The sequence below is a fragment of the Crinia signifera genome, chromosome 5, assembly GCF_055691185.1.
Source record: "Crinia signifera chromosome 5, ASM5569118v1, whole genome shotgun sequence".
NCBI classification, from domain to species: Eukaryota; Metazoa; Chordata; class Amphibia; order Anura; family Myobatrachidae; genus Crinia; species Crinia signifera.
The window spans coordinates 8508617-8534398 of record NC_139221.1 but is presented as its reverse complement, the minus strand read 5'-3'; the positions used below and the strand labels follow the sequence as shown (position 1 = coordinate 8534398).

Sequence of the window (25782 nt, the reverse complement as noted above, 5' to 3'; positions counted from 1 at the left end):
ACCTTTCCTAGGTCACACGGCAGGTGCACAGGTGTACTCATTACTGACACCTTTCCTAGGTCACACGGCAGGTGCACAGGTGCACTCATTACCGACACCTTTCCTAGGTCACACGGCAGGTGCACAGGTGCACTCATTACCGACACCTTTCCTAGGTCACACGGCAGGTGCACAGGTGCACTCATTACCGACACCTTTCCTAGGTCACACGGCAGGTGCACAGGTGTACTCATTACCGACACCTTTCCTAGGTCACACGGCAGGTGCACAGGTGTACTCATTACTGACACCTTTCCTAGGTCACACGGCAGGTGCACAGGTGCACTCATTACTGCCACCTTTCCTAGGTCACACGGCAGGTGCACAGGTGTACTCATTACTGACACCTTTCCTAGGTCACACGGCAGGTGCACAGGTGTACTCATTACTGACACCTTTCCTAGGTCACACGGCAGGTGCACAGGTGTACTCATTACTGACACCTTTCCTAGGTCACACGGCAGGTGCACAGGTGTACTCATTACTGACACCTTTCCTAGGTCACATGGCAGTCTCACAGGTTCTAGCATTACTGACACCTTTCCTAGGTCCCACAGCAGGTGCACAGGTGCACTCATTACTGCCACCTTTCCTAGGTCACACGGCAGGTGCACAGGTGTACTCATTACTGACACCTTTCCTAGGTCACACGACAGGTGCACAGGTGTACTCATTACTGACACCTTTCCTAGGTCACACGGCAGGTGCACAGGTGTACTCAGTACTGACACCTTTCTTAGGTCCCACGGCAGGTGCACAGGTGTACTCATTACTGACACCTTTCCTAGGTCACACGGCAGGTGCACAGGTGTACTCATTACTGATACATATTAAGAGATCTACAGGTAAGATATTGATTTCACTTGCAATTCTGTGAGGAGACCTGGAAAACATGCACTGCGTGGGGTCCTGAGGACAGAGTTTGGGAACTACTTCTGTGTAGAATTTATTGAAGAGGCAAAAATAAAACAAACAAAAAAAAATCTATTTACAGGCATTATTATTCACCCCAAATCTACAGCATTTATTTGCTGAAATTTTTTTTGGTTTCTATTGTTTTTTTTTTTTTTTTTAAATGAGCCGTTTGTCACCACCACGTGATAAGTGCGTTTCACGATCTCACCGTGGCTAGCCGAGTCTGGGCCGCGGAAATAGTGCCTGTGTGGAGCATGGCGGTGTAAGCAGGATCCTGGATGTGCCTATTACGCGGCCTCTCTGTAATGCTCAGGAGATACAATGCTATTACCTGCTATTAATGGGAGACACAGGAAGAACCAATGACAGGTGCAATGCAGCAGATCTGTGCGGCGCCAGTGACGACAACACAAAATCATTATCACCGACCCGGTGTCCTCAGCCGTCAGCCTGCCATCAAGTTCAATGGGCGGGAAGTTGTCAGCAGCTCCTCCCCCTCCCGCAGCTAGTACATCAGGCGCTCTGACTCCTACCCTTCCGGCAATACCACACTGACTGACTTCAGCCAACTGACTTCACATTTCCCGCGCCCGCCCCAGCTCCGCCCACCCCGCCCCAGCTCCGCCCTGCTGCCTTCGTCTAGCTCCAGCCCCGCCTATCGTCTGACGTTGGCTCCGCCCAGCGCCTGCCCCGAGTCCTTACTGACCTGTGCTGCTGCTGCATAGAGGAGTCTGGTGGCAGCGGTTATATCCCGGTCACCGGCACCGATGCTGCTCCATGTGCTGCGGGCCGGGCTCCTCCGCCGCCCTGCGCTCCGGTAACCGGGACTACAGCTCCCAGCATGCTCTGTGTGTGTGTTATACAGGGGGCAGCCTGAGGTGCTGGGGGTGGTGTGGGACTACAGCTCCCAGCATGCTATGCGTGTGTTATACAGGGGGCAGCCTGAGGCGCTGTGGGACTACAGCTCCCAGCATGCTCTCTGTGTGTGTGTGTTATACAGGGGGCAGCTTGAGGTGCTGGGCGTGGTGTGGGACTACAGCTCCCAGCATGCTCTGTGTGTGTTATACAGGGGGCAGCCTGAGGTGCTGGGGGTGGTGTGGTACTACAGTTCCCAGCATGCTCTGTGTGTGTGTTATACAGGGGGCAGCCTGGGGTGGTGTGGTACTACAGCTCCCAGTATGCTCTGTGTGTTATACAGGGGGCAGTCTGAGGTGCTGGGGGTGGTGTGGTACTACAGTTCCCAGCATGCTGTGTGTGTGTGTTATACAGGGGCAGCCTGAGGTGCTGTGGGACTACAGCTCCCAGCATGCTCTGTGTGTGTGTTATACAGGGGCCAGCCTGGGGTGCTGGGGGTGGTGTGGTACTACAGCTCCCAGCATGCTCTGTGTGTGTGTGTGTGTGTGTGTGTGTTATGCAGTGGCAGTCTGAGGTGCTGGGGGTGGTGTGGGACTACAGCTCCCAGTATGCTCTGTGTGTTATACAGGGGACAGCCGGAGGTGATGTGAGACTACAGCTCCCAGCATGCTCTCTGTGTGTGTGTGTTATACAGGGGGAAGCCTGAGGTGGTGTGGTACCATACCTCCCAACATGACCCTCTCCAGGAGGGACACAATGCTCTGCTACTGGACTTTCATCTTAATGTATGATTGCCATCACCTGTGTTAAACAGGTTAATTGAGAAGAAAGGTGTCACCACAGGTGATGGCAATCCTACATTAAAGAGGGTAGTGCAGGAACAGAGCATTGTGTCCCTCCTGGAGAGGGTCATGTCGGGAGGTATGTGGTACTACAGCTCCCAGCATGTTCTGTGTGTTATACAGGGGACAGCCAGAGGTGCTGTGGGACTACAGCTCCCAGCATGCTCTGTGTGTTATACAGGGGGCAGTCTGAGGTGCTGGGGGTGGTGTGGTACTACAGTTCCCACTCCCAGCATGCTCTGTGTGTGTGTGTGTGTGTGTGTGATACAGTGGGCAGCCTGGGGTGGTGTGGGACTACAGCTCCCAGCATGCTCTGTGTGTGTGTGTGTTATACAGGGGCCAGCTGGGGGTGGTGTGGTACTACAGCTCCCAGCATGCTCTGTGTGCTATACAGGGGGCAGTCTGAGGTGCTGGGGGTGGTGTGGTACTACAGTTCCCAGCATGCTCTGTGTTATACAGGGGGCAGCCTAAGGTGCTGGGCGTGGTGTGGTACTACAGCTCCCAGCATGCTCTGTGTGTTATAAAGGGAACAGCCTGAGATGACACCGCAGGATATGAACCACCGATCCCTGGGCACGGCGCTGTGTGTGCCCGCTGCGGTGTTGCCGCAGGATACGAGGTTATAGTGATTACTATTGTACATTACTGTCCTCTCTTCCAGGCACATTCATGTCTCCGCTCCGTCCCGGGGCCCGGTATATTCACCCCTGCAGTTCTATGCCCACATCCGCAATGCCACTAAATATCTCCCGCGCTGGTCTGGCAGAAGCATTAAGGGCAGGATGTTGGCACTGCTGCTGGGCCCAGCTGTGCTGTGTGCAGGTGGGAAGGTTGCCCTGTGCCAGCTGGAGCAGAAGAGCCCACCGGTTGTTGCATGTGAGAGGAAAGTCACTGACCCGCAGTTTCACTGGGGAATGTTCTGGAAGTTCCTGCGCCCGCAGCTGATGGCCCTTGTTGCTGCGGTGATTGTAAGTGTGTATAATATCTATAGGACACTGTTACCTGGGAGACTGCAAGCCTTGTTTCCAGCTCGGCATGATCTTCGGTAGTGACTTTACGACTTGTATTTCCGCAGTTGGCGTTCGGGGCAGCCTTGCTGAACATTCAGATCCCGCTGATCTTGGGGGAGCTGGTGAATGTGGTGTCCCGGTACACAAGAGACCACGCCGGGAACTACCTACGGGAGGTGCGGGGTCCAGCCATGAAATTACTGTCTTTGTACGCGGCTCAGGTAGGTCTCTTCCTCTGAGATCAGGGATGGTTGGTATATGCGCCAAGCGCGTTGCCCTTTCTGCCACCTGGGGAGACCTGCCCTGCAGCATCTACGGTATCGGCCAGTAATAACGGGAATGCTTTGCTCTGAGAAATAACAGGAGTAAACGAGGGAATAGGAGTTATGGCAATAAATGGTTATTATGAAGCATGTCCTCTACAGCCTTTGTCATAATGATTGTCTTAGGAGCTAACAATCTAAGTCAGCATTGTCTGTTGCAGATTAGGTTTGAGGTTTATAGTGACCACTAATGGTTATTGATTGTTTGGGTTGTTCCCTTTTCCCATTGGTATCATACCTCCTAACTTGGCATAGTCTGCTAGAGGGGCAGCCGCATGCGCCAAAGGCTTATGCCAGAAATGAGGGGTCTTGTCCCTACTGGGCGTTAAAGTGCAGCGCCTGCGAGCCACGCCCCCATTTGTATCACTGTGGGGACATACGCAGTACTCTGTGGGTTGCTGACCAGGTTCCCAGTCATCCTCATGGGGAGTATAGACTCTGTGCACATGTAAGTTAGAGAGGACTCTCAAACCCTGCCCACAACTCAGAGAGGCACGCCCAGTATCTCAACCAACATGGCGGCATGTCTGTGACCTTAGTCTGGTGTGTTTTACCGTCGTGCAGCCGGAGCTTGGCACAGTCATTACTTACACTGGATATTCACTGTACGTTCTGTTACTGACTGGGAGTGTTATAAATACTGCAGGAGATTGTGTTACTGACGTGTTTCTTGTGTGGCTCTCTCAGGGCTTACTGACATGTGGTTATATTGTTCTGCTGACTCGTGTTGGGGAGCGAGTTGCTGGTAGTATGAGGAAAGCTTTGTTCTCTTCCCTTCTCTGGTGAGTGTCCCCCGATGCCCGACTCTCTGCCCCTGTGTGCCCTGACTCCCATCCCTCAGACCCACTAATGCCCGACTCTGTCCCCTGTCTATTCTTACCTCAGCCAGGATGTGGCGTTCTTTGATGCTCAGAAGACCGGGCTCCTGGTGAATCGTCTCACCTCCGATGTCCAGGAGTTTAAATCCTCCTTCAAACAGGTGATTTCACAGGTGAGTCTGGGGCTATCCGCTGTCTGTCTTCTGGAGTCCAAGCTGTACATAGATGGAGGCACCTTCCCTTGTCTAGAGACTCGAGCCACCCCTCAGATCAGAATTGGCAATGAATCTACGCAGCCTAGCGAGCAGCTCTGAAATCAGACCCTTTATCTCTCTCCAAGATTTGGTAAATCTCCCCCCTCAACTCCTCAAAAAGGTGTAGTGAACAGTTGCTCCCTACATGCTGCCATATTTCTGTGACACTGTATCCCCATCCCTATATACTGACCGCAGCTGACTTCTACCCTCATGTCACAGGAAGTCTCCAACTTTAACTAAAATAAAAATGTAAATTGCTCTTCTAAACTATTCCCAGCCTGACCCTTCACTGCCGGTCCACGCAGAATGTCGGCGTTTCACATGTCGACATTTGCATATACATTTTAACACTATAGATATCCTGTCGGCACTGTGATGCTACATTCATCCTGTGTCTGGCAGTGCACCCACTGACCTGTCCCCGGGAATTTCCAGCACTGACCGTGCTATAGGGTAGTGAATGTAACAAGGACAGAATATTGGTATGAACTGAACAATCAGCCTCTACATAACACTGCGAATAGAAAGGCGCTTATCTCTGCTTAGTAGGGTCACCAGCCTAAATTGGGAAATAGAGGAACATGTATTACCATAAATCTGAGAGAACGTCACCCCTGGGTAGGGATGGCCAAGGACACTATTGCCACCATCAATGGTGGCATACCATGTGATGTATGACCATAGGTTTTATCGATGGCCATCCCTTTTATTTGTCTGGCCGGCCAGTGGGCCAATCAGAACCTTGTGGGTGGGGCTTTCCAGTTGTCGGGGGCAGTGTCCCAGACCCTTGTTTAAAAACAAAAAAACTATTCGGTTATGCCTTTGCCATCTGGTTCTGCCCCATCGATGGCAAAACTACATACTACATCGGTTATAAACCATCAATGATTTTGATTGGTCGATGGCCATCCCTAGTCCTGGGCTGGGGGGACTCTGGTGCATGGATTGCTATAGGAGTTGGTGCAGTGCCAGGGTTTCCTGCTGCACCTGGCAGCACAGGGTAGAACGTCTGCATCACTAGGGGAAGTATCGCCATCTCTCGTATTGACGCAGCGACTGTTCTCCTACTTAGGGTCTCCGGAGCATTACCCAGACCGTGGGCTGCTTTATTTCGCTGTATTACATCTCCCCAGAGCTGACCGGACTTCTGGTTGTAGTGATGCCCATTCTGGTGGGAACCGGAGCTGTGATTGGCTCCTTTCTGCGCAAACTGTCCCGCCAGGCCCAGGAACAGGTAGGAGAACCTCCCACTTGCCGTCCTATTGGCAGCTTCTGGTGTCTGTCAGCATACGTCTACCTCTGTGTCTGATCCCTGCCGTCATTCTCCTCTGTCTCTCCCGCTGCAGATTGCTAAAGCCACAGGTCTGGCGGATGAGGCGCTGGGAAATGTGCGCACAGTACGGGCTTTCGCCATGGAGGATCACGAGGAGACGTGAGTGTGGTGACGGTCGCCTATAGAAACCATAAGGAATAATTCTGGCTGACATGTTCATGTTTAGTTGGGTATCTGAGGCTGGAACATTTCTGCATGATTGAGGTTACAGAACGGAATGGCAGTCAGTGGGGATGGCGGGTGCGGGGGGCCGTCGGTGGCGCTGGTGGGTATATTGCTTAGTGTTACCCCTCAGTCTCTAGTTAATCGTGTCCTCTCATGTGCAGGTTGTATTCCTTAGAGGTGAACCGGTCTGTCCGGATGAATGAGGTTCTGGGTATCGGAATCGCTGTGTTCCAGGGTCTGTCCAACATTGCTCTAAATTGTAAGTAACAATCACGGGGGGGGGGGGGTCTCACTGTAGGGTATGTTATGCTGTATATGGGGGGGTCTCACTGTAGGGTACGTTATGCTGTATGGGGGGGGTCTCACTGTAGGGTAAATTATACTGTATATATGGGGGGGGTCTCACTGTAGGGTACGTTATGCTGTATATGGGGGATCTCACTGTAGGGTACATTATGCTGTATATATGGGGGGGTCTCACTGTAGGGTACGTTATGCTGTATATATGGGGGGGTCTCACTGTAGGGTACGTTATGCTGTATATATGGGGGGGTCTCACTGTAGGGTACGTTATGCTGTATATATGGGGGGGTCTCACTGTAGGGTACGTTATGCTGTATATATGGGGGGGTCTCACTGTAGGGTACGTTATGCTGTATATGAGAGGGGCTCACTGTAGTGTACGTTATGCTGTATATATGGGGGGTATCACTGTAGGGTACGTTATGCTGTATATATGGGGGGGAGGTCTCACTGTAGGGTACGTTATGCTGTATATGGGGGGTCTCACTGTAGGGTACATTATGCTGTATATATGGGGGGGGTCTCACTGTAGGGTACGTTATGCTGTATATATGGGGGAGGTCTCACTGTAGGGTACGTTATGCTGTATATATGGGGGGTCTCACTGTAGGGTACGTTATGCTGTATATATGGGGGAGGTCTCACTGTAGGGTACGTTATGCTGTATATATGGGGGGGTCTCACTGTAGGGTACGTTATGCTGTATATATGGGGGGGTCTCACTGTAGGGTACGTTATGCTGTATATATGAGAGGGGCTCACTGTAGTGTACGTTATGCTGTATATATGGGGGGGTCTCACTGTAGGGTACGTTATGCTGTATATATGGGGGGTCTCAATGTAGGGTACGTTATGCTGTATATATCGGGGGGTCTCACTGTAGGGTACGTTATGCTGTATGTGGGGGGTATCACTGTAGGGTACGTTATGCTGTATATGGGGGGTCTCACTGTAGGGTACGTTATGCTGTATATGGGGGTCTCACTGTAGGGTACGTTATGCTGTATATATGGGGGAGGTCTCACTGTAGGGTACGTTATGCTGTATATGGGGGGGTCTCACTGTAGGGTACGTTATGCTGTATATATGGGAGGTCTCACTGTAGGGTACATTATGCTGTATATGGGGGGATCTCACTGTAGGGTACATTATGCTATATATATGGGGGGGGGTCTCACTGTAGGGTACATTATGCTGTATATATGGGAGGTCTCACTGTAGGGTACGTTATGCTGTATATATGGGGGGGTCTCACTGTAGGGTATGTTATGCTGTATATATGGGGGGGTCTCACTGTAGGGTACGTTATGATGTATGTGGGGGGTATCACTGTAGGGTACGTTATGCTGTATATATGGGGGTCTCACTGTAGGGTACGTTATGCTGTATATATGGGGGGGTCTCACTGTAGGGTACGTTATGCTGTATATATATGGGGGGTCTCACTGTAGGGTACGTTATGCTGTATATATGGGGGAGGTCTCACTGTAGGGTACGTCATGCTGTATATATGGGGGGGTCTCACTGTAGGGTACGTTATGCTGTATATATGGGGGAGGTCTCACTGTAGGGTACGTTATGCTGTATATATGGGAGGTCTCACTGTAGGGTACGTTATGCTGTATGTGGGGGGTATCACTGTAGGGTACGTTATGCTGTATATATGGGGGGGTCTCACTGTAGGGTACGTTATGCTGTATATATGGGGGGGGTCTCACTGTAGGGTACGTTATGCTGTATGTGGGGGGTATCACTGTAGGGTACGTTATGCTGTATATATGTGGGTCTCACTGTAGGGTACGTTATGCTGTATATGGGGGGGTCTCACTGTAGGGTACGTTATGCTGTATATATGGGGGAGGTCTCACTGTAGGGTACGTTATGCTGTATGTGGGGGGTATCACTGTAGGGTACATTATGCTGTATATATGGGGGGGGTCTCACTAGTGTACGTTATGCTGTATATATGGGGGGTCTCACTGTAGGGTACATTATGCTGTGTATATGGGGGGGTCTCACTGTAGGGTACGTTATGCTGTATATATGGGGGGGTCTCACTGTAGGGTACGTTATGCTGTGTATATGGGGGAGGTCTCACTGTAGGGTACGTTATGCTGTATATATGGGGGGGGTCTCACTGTAGGGTACGTTATGCTGTATATATGGGGGGGTCTCACTGTAGGGTACGTTATGCTGTATATATGGGGGAGGTCTCACTGTAGGGTGCGTTATGCTGTATATATGGGGGGGTCTCACTGTAGGGTACGTTATGCTGTATATATGGGGGGTCTCACTGTAGGGTACGTTATGCTGTATATATGGAGGGGTCTCACTGTAGGGTACGTTATGCTGTATGTGGGGGGTATCACTGTAGGGTACGTTATGCTGTATATAAGTGGGTCTCACTGTAGGGTACATTATGCTGTATATATGGGGGGGGTCTCACTAGTGTACGTTATGCTGTATATATGGGGGGTCTCACTGTAGGGTACATTATGCTGTGTATATGGGGGGGTCTCACTGTAGGGTACGTTATGCTGTATATATGGGGGGGGTCTCACTGTAGGGTACGTTATGCTGTATATATGGGGGGGTCTCACTGTAGGTACGTTATGCTGTATATATGGGGGGTCTCAATGTAGGGTACGTTATGCTGTATATATCGGGGGGTCTCACTGTAGGGTACGTTATGCTGTATATATGGGGGGTCTCACTGTAGGGTACGTTATGCTGTATATATGGGGGAGTCTCACTGTAGGGTACGTTATGCTGTATATATGGGGGGTCTCACTGTAGGGTACGTTATGCTGTATATATGGGGGAGGTCTCACTGTAGGGTACGTTATGCTGTATATATGGGGGAGGTCTCACTGTAGGGTACGTTATGCTGTATATATGGGGGGGTCTCACTGTAGGGTACGTTATGCTGTATATATGGGGGGGTCTCACTGTAGGGTACGTTATGCTGTATATATGGGGGGTCTCACTGTAGGGTACGTTATGCTGTGTATATATGGGGGGGTCTCACTGTAGGGTACATTATGCTGTATATGGGGGGGGGTCTCACTGTAGGGTACGTTATACTGTATGTGGGGGGTATCACTGTAGGGTACGTTATGCTGTATATATGGGGGTTCTCACTGTAGGGTACGTTATGCTGTATATATGGGGGGGTCTCACTGTAGGGTACGTTATGCTGTATATATATGGGGGTCTCACTGTAGGGTACGTTATGCTGTATATATGGGGGGTCTCACTGTAGGGTACGTTATGCTGTATATATGGGGGGTCTCACTGTAGGGTACGTTATGCTGTATATATATGGGGGTCTCACTGTAGGGTACGTTATGCTGTATATATGGGGGGTCTCACTGTGGGGTACGTTATGCTGTATATATGGGGGGGGTCTCACTGTAGGGTACGTTATGCTGTATATATGGGGGGGGGTCTCACTGTAGGGTACGTTATGCTGTATATATGGGGGGTCTCACTGTAGGGTACGTTATGCTGTATATATGGGGGGGGTCTCACTGTAGGGTACGTTATGCTGTATATATGGGGGGTCTCACTGTAGGGTACGTTATGCTGTATATATATGGGGGTCTCACTGTAGGGTACGTTATGCTGTATATATGGGGGGTCTCACTGTAGGGTACGTTATGCTGTATATATGGGAGGGGTCTCACTGTAGTGTACGTTATGCTGTATATGGGGGTCTCACTGTATGTATATCTATATGATGTCTCTTACACGGATCACATCATTGTTGGCGCAGGCATCGTCCTGGGGACCATATTTGCTGGCGGATCACTGATGGCTGGGAACGAGCTGTCGGCTGGAGATCTCATGTCCTTCCTGGTGGCCTCTCAGACTGTACAGAGGTGCGTCGGTATAAGGGGCTGTGGCCGGGGTGTATGGTGATGTCTCCGCTCACTGCTTTTCCCGTCACACAGGTCCATGGCGAACATGTCGGTGCTGTTTGGCCAGGTGAGTCCTGGTTTGTCTGGCGGCTCGTACTGCCCAGTAATATACGTAGCTCTATAGGGATACATCCGTACAGATATGCCACCAAATCTGCACCTCCCGGTCATGTGGAGCCTAGGGAGCCTGTAATATGGGGTCAGTGACCCAGTCTCTTATACACTGAAGTTACTGGTTCCTCTGTCTCCCCCAGGTGGTCCGGGGTCTCAGCGCGGGGGGACGTGTCTTTGAGTTCATGAGTTTGGAGCCAGAGATCCCACTCAGGGGAGGCCTGACGCTCCCTCTACTGAAAGGAGAAATTCACTTCAGGGACGTCACCTTCAGGTGAGGCCTCTTATCAGTGTCTGCGTCTTATCTCATGACGTGGGGAGGACTTTGCACTGGGGAATACAGAGTCCTGACTGTGCAGGGAACCATATAACTGTACTAGATAGCAGCCAGACGTCTGTGTGTGCCAGTGATCCGGGGATGGAACCTCCTGTATCATCGCAGCATTTCCCCCAGTGGCAGAGTGCAGGTGCAGCTGGACAGTACAGCGGCAGCACCAGGAGAGTCCAGCCCAGGCCCCAGTGACGAGTGACCGTTCCTGCTGAGTTCTGTCAGTGTCACTGGTCCTCTTTATAAGGTGACAGAGTCTGATCTCCGCGCTAGGTGTTGGTCTGCTAGAATGAATATTCCTATCCAGATGGCAATGTTCATAGGGGTCCTGAAGACCACCGAACTATTCCTATGTCTCTACTTATGTCTTACTGTCAGTGAGATCAGCTACTGTATGAGGGGTGAGCAATACATTTCCAGACAAAGTAAGTATTCCCCAGAGGAGTCTGTGCAGCGGTACATGCGCTGTAACCACTTGGGGCAGCAGCTGGACCTGTCTGGAGCAGGTATGTGTTCTACATGCTGGATGAAGGTTAAAACTAATCCCAGGCATCTTGCACTCCATTTGTGAGAACAAGAAGTGGTCACAGGGGGCCAGGTCTGTACGGCGGATGGCCAAGCTCCTGCAGGTGTTCACTTACCTGGACTTTTGGGCAGGTGCATTGTCATGATGGAGGGGTACCATGAGCGCGAGTTCTTGGACGGCACCTGGAAATAACTTCCAGCACTTGTGGCAGAGATTGCTTGGTGTACCAGTCCCAAGTGACGGTGCGCTGCTGTACAAGTGTTACCGTAGATACTTGACTGCAAAAATGGCCACCATCTGCTTGACCACCCTGAGCACCCGTCGGAGTTTCTGAAGTCCACTGGGGTTGAAAAAATGTAGATGAAGAATTCATTGCCACCAATATCCCAGGCGGTGTTTGAGCACCCGTCATCAAACCGCCAAGCTTTCTGTCGAGAATTAAGTGGAGGGATCTGTAACTCTGTCACGGTCACCCCAGGTCGGCAATGTCTTACAGAGAACATCTCCCGTGGAAAAAAAATTCTCTTTCAATGGTCCTGGTGACACAGCTCAACACTGGGATGTAGGAGGGTCCGAAGGAGCCAGGCACCTATCCTAAAGTTTTAGAGGGTAGGCTCCTCCCCTACTGCATCCCTGGACTCTTCAGTTCGTGTTAGGTGCCCACTGGAGTGGGTGCTATTCTAAAGGGCTGCAGGAGCAGCCGAAGAATTAGAGTAGTTAGGGGATTTTTATTGTTTTATTAACTTTCACCCTAGCTAGGTAGGCACAGTGTGAGGATTCTCATAGTGAATCCTCACACTGCTAGCGCAGCAGGAGCTGACAGAATCGCGTCCTGTCAGCTCACTGTGCACAGGGGAGACACTGTCTGGTCTCCCTGTGCAGCGCTTATAGCCTTTTCTAAAAGGCTGCCTGGGCTCCGGAGTACCCTGAAACCGGCTCCACATTTAGGTGGGGATCATGGGGGACAGGCGCTCCGTGATGGCGGCGGCCATTTTATGCGGAGCTTACACGCTGAGCTCCTAGATGAGAGGACAGCAGCGTTGTGACAGGCATGTTCCAAGTGATCCCCAGTTGAGGGGGAGACACTGGAACTAGGAAATCCTACCTAAGGAGCGGCTGGCTGGGGGTGGTTGGCGCCAAAAGGTCACGGACCCCGCAGCAGCAGGGACCTGTGGTCTCTTCCTTCACTCTGACTTTGGCGCCTTTCAGAACGCTTGCAGCGGAGCTGAGCTGGCTTACTGATCCTGGCAGAGTGACTTGGATTTCCTGGGCATCGCTTCCCCGCAGTTGAAACCAACAGACAGATAAGTGACTGGGTGCATTGCCTCTGTATAAACGCTTGTACATTGTTTGCACTGTGTATACTGATAGATATACATTTATCACTTGCATCATGTCTGAGCATCAGGCTGTGGTTTTGGGGGAGGGAGCCCTCAGTGCACTGAGCGCGTGCAATGTTTGCACACAAAAGTTTGTCCCTGAGCAGATGGCCAAGGGGGGCTTATGTATTACTTGCGCTGATGTGAGACCCATGGGCAGTGAACCCCATAGGGCAGAGCAGATGGAACCTGCGTGGGCCAGGGCCCTAGGCAGGTCAGTAAACGCTTTGGTGCAGCTTTTGGACAGGCAGAGTGATGGGCTGGTAGAATCACAGAGACCTATGCCATCATCTCAGCAGTCGTCCGGCTCCTTGCCTCTTACCCAGGCAGATCCTGCACTGATTCAGGTGATGCAGGATACTGCAAAAGGGATCAACAGGTTCAGTGAAATGCTGGACAAAATGGATGATGTGGCAGGGACCCCTAGAAGGTCTTATGCTTTAACTACTGTGGTAGATGAAGAGGAAGGAGAGTATACTGACATCCCCTGGGATCAGGGTGATGATTTGGAAGAGAACTCTGCTGCTGGTATAGAGGATCTCATTGTAGCTGTGAAGCAGGCTTTAAAGCTGTCTGTGGAGGATAAGACTCCTGTTAAAGGTGTTTTTAAGCGACAGCGGAAGGAGGCTGTTACTTTTCCTTCAGATGAGGGGTTACAGGAATTGTTAGAAGGGGCTTGGAAAACTCCTGATAAGAGGCTTCAGATGCCTAAGCGATTCCTTAGTCTGTACCCCATGCCAGAGTCTCATGCGGAGCTCTGGAAAAAGGTCCCAGTTGTGGACGCTTCAGTGATTCTGTGGATAAAAAGCTGGAGGGAAACCTCAAAGCTATCTTTGAAGGGGTGGGGTTTACCTTACGGCCCCTTATTGCTTCAGCCTGGGTCTCTAAGGCCATGATAGAGTGGGCTGGTGAATTATGCACCATGCTGCAGGCTGACCCTGGAGCATTACTGCTTGCAGAAAAGATTAAGGCAGCGGCAGAATATGCAGTGGAAGCAGAGGAGGAAGCTATTAAAATGGCAACCAGAGTGTCCACAGTCTCCATTAATGCCAGGAGAGTGCTTTGGCTTAAAGCCTGGGAAGCAGACAATGAGTCCAAGAAGGCTCTGGAAACATTAGCCTTCAAAGGAAAGGTACTCTTTGGTACCGAATTAGAGGAGATTATAAAACAGGCCACGGGCGGCAAAAGTACATTCCTGCCGGCCTCCTCAGCAAAGCAGACGTCCAGATTTTCTGCTTTTAAGCCGTCCTTTCGGCCCTCCCCTAGAGGTGGTGCGTCCTTTCGAGGACAGTCTTTCAGGGGAAGGTTTCAGTCCTCTAGAGGCAAGACACAAAAGTCAAAATTTGGCTCTTTTCACAAGAAGCCTGCCACAAAAGGAGAGGATAAACCCTCTGCAGGACTGTCAGGGGCTTCGCCCGACAGTGACAAAAGTGGGGGGGCGTCTCACACTCTTCAGGGACGCTTGGGCTTCTCTAGGCCAGGATGCCTGGGTGTTAGATATTATAACACAGGGTTACAAAATCCCTTGCAGAGGGCCGCCTCCGAAGAGGTTCATCCCCACATCCTTACCAAAGGAGGCACGGCTGCGTACAGCTCTTGTGAGAGCAGCTCACTCCCTTTTGAAAAAAGGGGTGGTTACACCAGTCCCCAGGGCAGAGTGGAAGAAAGGCTTTTACTCCACGCTGTTCCTGGTGCCCAAACCAGACGGGTCTTTCAGACCAATACTAAATTTGAAATCCCTAAATGTTCATTTATGGGTAGACCATTTCAAAATGGAGTCCCTACGGTCAGTACTCCTGAGTCTGGACCAGGGAGAATTTTTGGCGTCCATGGATGTCCAGGACGCATATTTGCACGTTCCTATACACCCGGAGCATCAGACCTTGTTGAGGTTTGCCATAGGAGACCTGCATTTACAATTCCGGGCGTTACCCTTTGGGCTAGCAACCGCGCCAAGGGTATTCACAAAGATAATGTCAGTAATGGCGGCGGTGCTCAGGATCAGGGGAATCACAGTAATACCCTATTTGGACGATCTCCTGTTCAAAGCAGAGTCAGCAGCCATGCTGCAGAGTCACTTGGCAGAGGCCATCAGTTTTTTGCAGGCTCACGGCTGGATTTTAAATTTGCAAAAATCTCAGTTGGTACCGTCACAAAGGCTCCAATTCTTGGGAGTCATACTGGACACCCATCTTCATCGGGTATTCCTCCCGGAGGTAAAGGCCAGGGATCTGGTCACCCTAGTCCAGGAGATTCTCAGGGCTCAGAGCATTTCAGTATGGAGGTGCCTCAAGCTCCTGGGGAAGATGGTGGCGTCATTCGAGACGCTTCAATTTGCCAGGTTCCACTCTCGGAGGTTCCAATGGAACATTTTGTCAGCCTGGTCAGGAAACACTTTGACCATGAAATCCGAGATGATAGTGCTGTCTTCGGACACCCGAGAATCCTTGAAATGGTGGACAGAAGTAGATTCCCTTCAATGGGGTCGGTCATTACAGACCTGGGACTGGTTGATAGTAACTACCGACGCCAGTCTCAGGGGCTGGGGGGCAATAGTCCTGGATCTCAGGCTTCAGGGCCTGTGGACGGCAGAGGAATCAGCGTTACCAATCAACATCTTGGAGCTGAGAGCTGTCTGGAAAGTGATTTCCTTGGCGGGAGACAGGTTACAGAACCTCCCTTTGAGGATTCAGACCGACAATGCCACAGCTGTGGCGTATCTGAATCACCAGGGAGGTACACGCAGCAGATTGGCCATGTGGGAGGTTTCCAGAATCTTCCTATTCTGTTCCAGCTGTATCGGCTATATTCATCCCAGGAATAGAGAATATAGAAGCCGACTTCCTGAGCAGGGAGGAGCTCAAGGAAGGGGAATGGAGCTTACACCCTCAGGTGTTTCAACAAATCACTTCGATGTGGGGAACTCCGGATGTGGACCTGATGGCATCCAGGATCAACCGTCAAGTGCCCAGGTTCTATGCCAGAACAAGGGATCCACTAGCGGAGGCAGTGGATGCCATGACTATTCACTGGCAGGGAGATCTCCTTTATGCATTCCCACCAGTACCAATGTTACCGAGACTTCTGAAGAAAATACAGGGGCAGAAGGTTCCAGTGATCTTAGTGGCCCCAGATTGGCCAAGGAGATCCTGGTACTCGAGGCTTCAGAGGTTGTCTGTGGACTCATGGCGTCTACCTCTGAGACCAGACCTTCTAAGACCAGGCCCATTCAATCACCTGGATTCAGATCGATTGATTTTGACGGCCTGGCTATTGAAACCACCATTTTGAAAAGAAAAGGGTTTTCTGAGGCAGTAGTACAGACGATGATAAAAGCCAGAAAAACTGTATCTTCGGCAAATTATTATAGAGTCTGGAAGACTTACATTCGATGGTGTGAGAGAAGAAAGGCTCATACATCTCATTTTAAGCTATCAAGAATGATGGAATTTTTACAAGATGGTTTTTCATCGGGCCTAAGCCTTCAGTCACTGAAGGTACAGATTTCGGCCTTGTCCATCTATTTCCAGAAAAAGATAGCCATTTTGCCGGAAATTCAAACCTTTTTACAAGGAGTATCCAGGTTGAAACCTCCATACAAGCAACCAGTAGCACCTTGGGATCTATCACTGGTTTTGGAATGCCTTCAAAAGGCACCTTTTGAACCTTTAAGGTCGGCTGACTTTAAGTTTCTCACGTGGAAGCTAGTGTTTTTGTTAGCAGTAGCATCTGCTAAAAGAGTTTCAGAATTCGGAGCTTTGTCATGTAAATCTCCCTTCTTAATTTTTCATGATGACAGGGCTGTTTTAAGAACAGTGCCTCAGTTTTTACCGAAGGTGGTATCTACCTTCCATTTAAATCAGGAGATAGTTCTACCTGTGTTTCAACCCCCAGAGGGTTCTAAGAAAAGGGACAAGTTGAGAACTTTGGATGTTGTGCGTGCCTTACGCATATATGTGGACAGAGTGAAGAGTGTCAGGAAGACTGACACATTGTTGGTATTGTACGACGTACACAAAATTGGTTGGCCTGCATCTAAGCAGACTATTGCTAGGTGGTTGCGGTCTGTGATAGCCTTTGCATACGCCAAAGTGGGTAGACCAGTACCGGCCAAAATAAATGCGCATACCACCAGGTCAGTTGCCACCTCTTGGGCGGTTCGACATGGGGCCACAGCTGAGCAGGTTTGCAGAGCTGCCACTTGGTCATCTGTTCACACATTTGCCAAATTCTATAGATTCCATGAGTTCGCGTCGGAGGACGCATCATTCGGGCGAGCAGTGCTGAGAGCTGCAGACCTGAGCGTACCCTCCCAAAGGACCGGCTCTGGAACGTCCCAGTGTTGAGCTGTGTCACCAGGACCATTGAAAGAGAAAAAGGGATTTTTGTAAGAACTTACCGTTCGAATCCCTTTCTCTGATATGGTCCTGGTGACACAGCGATCCCTCCCTTACGCTCAGTAAGTATGCCAGAAGTTTCATGATGTTCATGTTAAAATGGTTAAACAGTTTTCTGTTATAAAATGTGCATATAATATGTGCAGGCGTTTGTACTGAGTTATGTATTCCAGTGGCTTTGAAAGATTGAACTGAAGAGTCCAGGGATGCAGTAGGGGAGGAGCCTACCCTCTAAAACTTTAGGATAGGTGCCTGGCTCCTTCGGACCCTCCTACATCCCAGTGTTGAGCTGTGTCACCAGGACCATATCAGAGAAAGGGATTCGAACGGTAAGTTCTTACAAAAATCCCTTTTTTGCAAACAAGGTGGCCGGGACGGTGCTTCTTCCCAAAAGCCGCTCGCAACCGCATAAACATCTCCTGCTGTTGCTGACCACTATAGTAGCAGTAGAGGATCATGGTCTTCCAGTGGCCTCTGTTGCGCTGCGGTTACCATTCTGGGTGCAGTGCTGCTTATTTATATACACTGTTCTGCGCCCTGACATTTCATACAAGTTTCGTAAGATTGTTCTGCCCATCCAGAAACTTATTGCACGCTCCTGGTATTCCCTGTATGGCAGAGGTGTAATGGTTCTGAATTTAGGGATCTGTACCATGAAAAACATGTCCCATTTGTACAATAGTCCTAGTCGCTCTCAGTAACTCGTGGAAGAATATCAGGGGACTAGCAGCCAGGAACCTGCTGGCCTCCAGCATGTAGCCTTCTGGAGCTTGGATTTATCTGGCCAGTTTGACCACCATACAACCCAGGAGGCCGCTGTGTATACCGCGAAGGGACTGTGGCTCTCTCTGGTGCAGAAGGCTAGATCACCCTGTCCTCTCACCCCGGTTATCCTTTACGCCTTTGTGTTCCTACAGTGGCATTGGCTGACCTCCGTACGTGGACTGATACTTTTCCACCTATGTGTAGAGATTGAACCTTCCATGGGTCTCTGACCTGTCTCTCTGCATAGAGAGATCCCTGGCCTCCGCACGCTTCTCTAAGACCTGCGCAGATGGACGTAGAGAAGCGATCTTCTGTGGTAACGCAGCGATCTTCTGTGGTGACATACTGCATAAATAATACCTAGAACTCTGCTTGTTCACCAGTTACCCCACTCGGCCAGGGCATGAGGTATTGAACAGTTTTGACCTTCACGTCTCTCCCGGTAAGACGGTGGCCATCGTGGGACAATCTGGGGGAGGTGAGAATGTGGTATTATTGTATTTGGGGTGACGTTCTCTTCTGTGGTGGTGAATGAATGGAGTAAGTGTTCAGTAAATGATTGACCAGGAATTAATGATGAGGATTAGATGTGAGGATGGCACCATAGGCAGGTGTGACAGTGGGTGGGTTAGGCGGCCTCTGATACTGAGCAGGGTACAACAGGGATGGGGGTAGGGAGCAAATGTGATGGTGGGCAGGTGTCTGGGGGTAGGGTAGAAGGAGACTGGGTATCTGGGTGTAGGGCAGTGGGCAGGTGTCTGGGGTTAGAACAGTAGGTGGAGGTCTGAGATTAGGGAAAAAGTAGGGTGGAGGTTGGGGGTTTGGGTAGATGTAGGGCGGTGGTCAGGTGTCTGGGGGTAGGACAGCAGGTGGAGGTCTGAGATTAGGGAAGAAGTAGGGCAGTGGGCGGGTGTCTGGGGTAGAACAGCAGGTGGAGGTCTCAGGTTAGGAAAGAAGTAGGGTGGTGGGCGGGTGTTTGGGTAGATGTAGGCCGGTGGTCAGGTCTCTGGGGGCAGGGTAGAAGTAGATGGTTGTCTGGGGGTAGGACAGCAGGTGAGGTCTGAGATTAGGGAAGAAGTAGGGTGGAGGGTGGGTTTCTGGGGGTAGAACAGCAGGTGGAGGTCTGAGGTTAGGGAAGAAGTAGGGTGGTGGGCGGGGGTTTGGGTAGATGTAGGGCGGTGGTCAGGTGTCTGGGGGTAGGGTAGAAGTAGATGGTTGTCTGGCCATAGAGCAGTAGGTGGGTGCCCGGGATAGGGAAGGTGATGTGCGTCTGAGTGATCGTGGTTTCTGGTGTCCTTCAGGAAAGTCCACGGTTGCCGCCCTGTTGGAGCGATTCTACGATCCTGCGAGCGGAGCGGTGGAGCTGGATGGAGTAGACATCCGTTCCCTGGACCCATCTTGGTTGAGAGGGGAAGCCATCGGGTTTATCAACCAGGTAAGCGGCAGAAGTTACCATGTATGTTACCATCCATAGTGCACAATTAGGTCTGAACATCTTCTACCCAAATCTACTGCTGGGCCCTGGTCCTGACACCTTTGTCATGTGAGCACTAGGAGGACTCTTATAATGTAAAACGCATGGTGCAGAAATAACGTGGCCGGTAATGAGGTGTCAGGAGACCACAGTTGTACAGTTTTAAAGTTTCATTGAAGCTCAATGTAATGAGATCAGGCAGGGGGGTGGGGCGCACAGTGAGTGAGGTGAGGCAGGGGGAGGGGCATGCAGGGGGAGGGGCATGCAGTGATGGGGTCGAGCAGGGGATGGGGCATTCAGTGAGTGAGATCAGGCAGGGGGTGGGGCATGCAGTGGGGTGGGGCATGCAGTGAGTGAGGTCAGGCAGGGGGTGGAGTATGCAGGGGTGGGGAGCACAGTGAGTGAGGCGGGGGAGGGACATGCAGGGAGTGGGGCGCACAGTGAGTGAGGTCCAGACATGGGGTGGGGCATGCAGTGAGTGGTTGGGAAAAGAGGGGAGAAACTAAACAAAGTTGAGGATGGGTGGGATGCTCATAGTGGCAGGGGGGGGGGTAGGGTGCACCGTATATAAGGCAGGGCACTTGGTCAGTGGGGAGCAGCATAAGGTAGAGGGGGTGGTGCACAATGTAAGGAAGGGATGTGGTTGGTGCACTGTAAGTAAAGTGGGCGAGGGTCAGGGCATACGCATATGGTGAGCTGGGGGAGGGACACAGTTCTGTAATAAGCTGACCTTACAATAGAGAAGGCTGCAGGTTTATTATCCGCATTCAGGGACATGTTACACATCTATGTGATAAAACTGTCTGCTGATGGAGATGTCATTGCGGCTGCGTGTGTACAAGGTGTGTTCCGGATTCCATCTTGTGCACTTGGGCCACAATGACGGACAGGCTGCCTGGAGAGGAGAACTAGAAAAGGTGTAAGTATAAGGGGTTGAGACGGCTGAGGTGACCCAAATGTGCAGGGGTAAGGGCACACAGGTACTTACACACTAGTAGCAGACTGAGGAGGGTTTATTACCCAATCACAGGGTCTCCTGGCTTGTTCACGCCCAGACCCATAGTCAGGTTGTGGCTGTGGGTTTAGGGACCGTCTGTATTGGATGGTGGAGGGAGGGCCCCGTTGGCCCCAGCCTCAGGTAAGTGGTTACATGATACCTGCAGTTACTCTGTACCCTCATTGGGTTCCTCTCATCACACAGGAGCCTGTTCTGTTTGGCACAAGCATCATGGAGAATATCAGATTTGGGCGACCGAGCGCCAGCGACGCAGAGGTCTATGAAGCCGCGAGACTGGCGAATGCTGATGACTTCATCCGTAACTTCCCAGAGGGATATAGCACAATGCTAGGTGAGCCGCCCACCACTTCCCTTCCCTGGTCTACCGTCCTGCCGCTCTTGCTGAGTACATTGACCACACCCGCTGGTCATGTGACTTGTATGTAAATGACGTGTGTTCTATTGCTATAAGCTGCTTATTGTGTCCTATGCTACATAGAATACACACATTACCCATACCTGAAGCTTCGCACAGGGTGGCCATCTTTCTCTCTACATTACTGAGACGCAGCTGATTCGGTGTCCCCTATACAATACATAGAATATCGCCGTCCTTGAGGAGAACAAGCGGTCGTGATTGGAGGGGGTGGAGACTATTTACTAATTCATAATGGAGGATTATGTTCTTCCCTAAATATGTTCTATTTGCTCTTTGCATTCTTCCCTGGCAGGTGAGCGTGGCGTCACCCTCTCCGGCGGACAGAAGCAGCGGGTGGCCATTGCACGCGCTCTTCTAAAAGACCCTCGCATCCTGATCCTGGATGAGGCGACGAGCGCCCTGGACTCGGAGTCTGAGAGGACCGTACAGTTAGCCCTGGATCGCGCTACGTCTGGCCGCACAGTGCTGGTCATCGCTCATCGGCTCAGCACCATTGCGGATGCGGACGTTATCGTGGTCTTGTCAAAGGGCCGTGTAGCGGAGGTAAGAGACTCCCTTAGGGCGTAGGTACTGGGGTGGCCAGGGCCCCGTCCCATCCCCAGCGGGCCCTACGTGGTTGATGCTTGTACATAGGGTTGGAGCCATCGCTGTAAGTAGGAAATGTCTGTGGTAATGAACGCCATTCTATATTCTCTCTTAGAGTGGAACTCATCGCGAGCTGCTCCGTATGGGGGGTCTTTATGCGGAGCTCATACGCAGACAGAGCCAGGAGCACCAGTGACCGTGACAAGACTCGAGATCTCACTCCAGTCTGTGACCCAGCTCACGGCAAAGATCAGCCACAGGACCATGAGACCATGTAATAGCGCTGACCTCAGATCCTGCAGGAATGGAGCTGGAGATCCATGTGTGCAAGAATGTAACCTGCCACCGTTCTAGCCACTCCTACACTATGACTGATATAGCGGATATGAGGATGTGTACACCATCGTAACCTAAATCTGACATTTCATAGGACTTCCTGACAGCACTGGAGTTAGGCACTAGGGTGATTCTTAGACGTATGGAAAGATTTCCCTGGAACTCCCCGTCTGTCCTGGACAAAAGATTTCCTGCAGATAGTACATTTTTGACAAAGCTTTACCTTTTTAGATTTAAGAATAATACCTCCCCATTCAGTTATATGCCTGGACGGTTTCTGTGCATGTTACGGACATCTAGGTGTGTGCTAGTGGTGCTTTCAGTTGTGTGCCATCTGGCAGCACCACCTGTAGGAGCCAAAATCGCCACGAGAATCTCTGTAGTGTGTGGGCACCATTTACACTGCGAGAGGGGCAGGCTTCGGGTTGGTTTACAATACTTGCCGGGATTCTGCTGTTGGGATCACAACTTGAGGTACTTGTGTAATATCTGGGTGCCCGATTTTTTTCATTGCATCGCATGCAATATAGTGGCATACAACTCAGGCGATGCAATTTTTCATTGTAAAGACCCAATTTTTAATTGTGTAGTCACCCATGGGTGATTTCATACCCCCACTATCCAACTACGCCTGGAGTTAATTTTATAGTGCGCGGCGAGGGGACGCAGAATACATGTAAAGTAATCCGCGTCCGCTCGCTACGCTTCGGGCTCGGTGGCTTGCTGCGCTCGGCACACTATATAAAATCAACTCCAGGTGTAGTTGGATAGTGGGGGTATCACCCATGGGTGACTATACAATTAAAAATCTGGTCTTTACAATGAAAACTCGCATCGCATGCCTTAAGTAGTGGCATGCAATGATAAAATCGGGCGCCCAGATAATACATTAGTACCCAACTTGATATTTCAATACCATCCCCCGCTGCGGTTTCCATAATTTGGATAGCATTATCCGCCATCTCCCGAATACTCCGTGTGAGGAATCTGCTGCTACTGTATCACTCAGGGACCTGCACAGTGTGACCTGTGTTATCAGCTGAAAATAAAATAAGTTGTTTTTACTTTTTAGGAATAGTGGAATAAATCTACCAGATGCTAGCGCCATTATTGATGCGGGACATGTTTTTTTTTAGGTATATAAGTGAAAGGAGAAAAACAAAAAGTAGAATAATAAGACTAAAGACAGAGAGTGGAAGTTTTCTTGAGGGGGACAATGTAATAGCAGATAATATTAATAATTATTTCTGCTCAGTATTCACTGCTGAAAGAGAGGGGAAGGGGCCACAGTTAAGTTGCAAGTATAGTCAGAAAACTGAGGGAGAGACAAGTACATTTATAGAGGAGAAAGTCCTCACAGAACTCTCAAAACTGAAAGTGGATAAATCAATGGGGCCAGATGGGATACATCCAAGGATACTAAAAGAGCTTAAAGGGGAGCTGGTAAAACCAATAACAAAATTATTCAACCAGTCACTAGCTACTGGAGTAATCCCAGAGGACTGGAAAACAGTGAATGTAGTCCCACTGCACAAAAGTGGAAGCAATGAAGAGGTAAGCAACTATCGACCAGTGAGCCTAACATCAGTACCAGGGAAATTGATGGAAACACTCTTAAAACAAAGAGTTGTAGAATATCTCAAAACCAGCAATTTACAGGATCCAAAACAGCATGGGTTTACTGGGGGAAGATCATGTCAAACAAATCTTATTGACTTTTTTGACTGGGTGACTAAAGTAATAGATCAAGGTGGGGCTGTAGATGTAGCTTATCTAGATTTTAGTAAGGCTTTTGACACTGTCCCACATCGCAGACTGTTAAATAAACTTGAAAGCTTGGGATTGGATTCTAAGATAGTTGAATGGATAAGAGCATGGTTGCAGGACAGAAAACAGAGAGTTGTAGTAAACTGAGTACAGTCAAAGAAGGGAAAGGTTACAAGTGGAGTACCCCAGGGATCTGTACTTGGACCAGTGCTTTTTAATATCTTTATTGGTGATATTGCAAATGGAATTGAGGGTAAAATGTGCCTTTTTGCAGATGACACAAAGGTATGCAACAGGATAGACACACCGGGAGTGGTAAAACAAATGATTGATGATCTAGGTAGATTAGAGAAATGGTCAAGAGAATGGCAACTACAGTTTAATGCCAAAAAATGCAAAATCATGCACTTGGGTCTCAGAAATCCAAAGACTAAATATAGTATAAATGGCACTATAATGGAAACTACTGAGGAAGAGAGGGATCTAGGTGTCACTATTTCAGGGGACTTAAAGGCAGGTAGGCAATGTAACAAAGCAATGAAGAAGGCAAGTCAGATGCTTGGTTGCATAGGGAGAGGTATCAGCAGTAGAAAGAAAGCAGTAATAATGCTACTGTATAGGTCATTGGTACGACCTCACCTAGAGTATTGTGTTCAGTTCTGGAGGCCATGGGCGGTATTCAATGAGCCAGAATCGTTGGTCACAGTGATCCAGATTTAACATTCGCCTGCCAATCGCCGGTTTTTAGCTGTGAATCGCCATGCATGGGGATTCGTGGGGAGTCGCCAAGTCACCCTATTCAACGTGGCTGAGAATCGCCGGCCCTAACGGCGATTCTCAGCCATACCGGCGTTTCCCTATACAGCCGCATTAATGTAGTCAGTTGTTTAAAAAAATGCAGAGAAATGCAAGAAAAAAGCAAATTACCCTGGACAAACGCTTCCCATACAGCATACGGCAAACGCTGGGTAATCTGCTCAAAGGGCAAACGAAGGAGTGAGGTGGGGAGGAGAATCATGGGTAAGTGAGGTGCACCATGGGTAAGAACAGTGCTTTGTGGGAGAAAAAAAAAATACCTGAAGAAATTAAATATATATTTGTATAGCACTTCTACGACCATGACATCACACTAGGGCAGCAAATAATAATACATTACACTTGCACAGTTAAATAGAACACTTAAAACCAATTATTTGACATGTTCCTATCAAAGTTCACCAGAAAAAAATGACGAGGGACACTCGGTGAGGAACGGCGATATGTAACAAGAAAAAGGAATCGCCAACTTCACATTGAATACACTTTTGGCGATTCCCCTCGACTACCGTCGATTCCCCATGCAAAATCCTATAGACTAAAAACGGCGATTTTTAGAGAATTACATTTGGCGATTGGTGCTTCATTCACCGGTCCTCAACGGCGATTATAGGTCATTGAATAGGGTGATTCGCTTATACAGCTCATAAAATCGCCGGCACACATGAAAAAAACACAGAATCGCCATAAAACTTGGCGATTCTGGCTCATTGAATACCGCCCCATATCTCCAGAAGGATATAAATACATTAGAGACTGTACAAAGAAGGGCAACTAAAATGGTGCATGGCCTACATCACAAAACGTACCGGGAAAGACTAAAATATCTTAATATGTATAGTTTAGAGCAGAGAAGGGAAAGGGGGGACATGATAGAAACTTTCACATATATCAAGGGTTATAACAAGGTACAGGTGGGAGACATTCTTCACAGGAAGAGGAGCAGCAGAACACGAGGACATGCACTGACACTAGAGGGAGTAAGGTACAGGTGGGAGACATTCTTCACAGGAAGAGGAGCAGCAGAACACGAGGACATGCACTGACACTAGAGGGAGGAAGGTACAGGTGGGGAGACATTA

General features: G+C 49.9%; 1 protein-coding gene across 2 annotated transcripts; it reads left to right on the top strand.

Annotated features, from left to right (window-relative positions):
* Positions 1–1557: 1557 nt before the first annotated feature.
* ABCB8 (ATP binding cassette subfamily B member 8) lies at positions 1558–23224 on the top strand. Of its 2 annotated transcripts, none has more exons than XM_083186657.1 (16): positions 1558–1771; positions 3313–3619; positions 3727–3882; positions 4672–4766; positions 4870–4975; positions 6132–6293; positions 6406–6491; positions 6719–6816; positions 10636–10741; positions 10814–10847; positions 11035–11165; positions 18670–18764; positions 19588–19721; positions 20962–21109; positions 21489–21739; positions 21897–23224. In XM_083186657.1, exons 1-16 carry the CDS (start codon positions 1722–1724, stop codon positions 21975–21977), a joined length of 2040 nt encoding a protein of 679 aa, XP_083042783.1. In that variant the 5' UTR covers positions 1558–1721; the 3' UTR covers positions 21978–23224. The 2 variants fall into 2 exon arrangements, with proteins under 2 accessions (XP_083042783.1, XP_083042784.1); XM_083186658.1 differs by having other exon boundaries at positions 1558–1804.
* Positions 23225–25782: the final 2558 nt, after the last annotated feature.

What these genes read in the sequence shown, in the direction of transcription:
- ABCB8 (XM_083186657.1), top strand. Translation starts at nt 1,722, where the DNA reads ATGCTGCTCCATGTGCTGCGGGCCGGGCTCCTCCGCCGCCCTGCGCTC. An exon ending in CCCTTGTTGCTGCGGTGATT is followed by an intron (nt 3,620 to 3,726) that starts GTAAGTGTGTAT and finishes GTATTTCCGCAG; the next exon opens with TTGGCGTTCGGGGCAGCCTT. An exon ending in TGTCGGTGCTGTTTGGCCAG is followed by an intron (nt 10,848 to 11,034) that starts GTGAGTCCTGGT and finishes TGTCTCCCCCAG; the next exon opens with GTGGTCCGGGGTCTCAGCGC.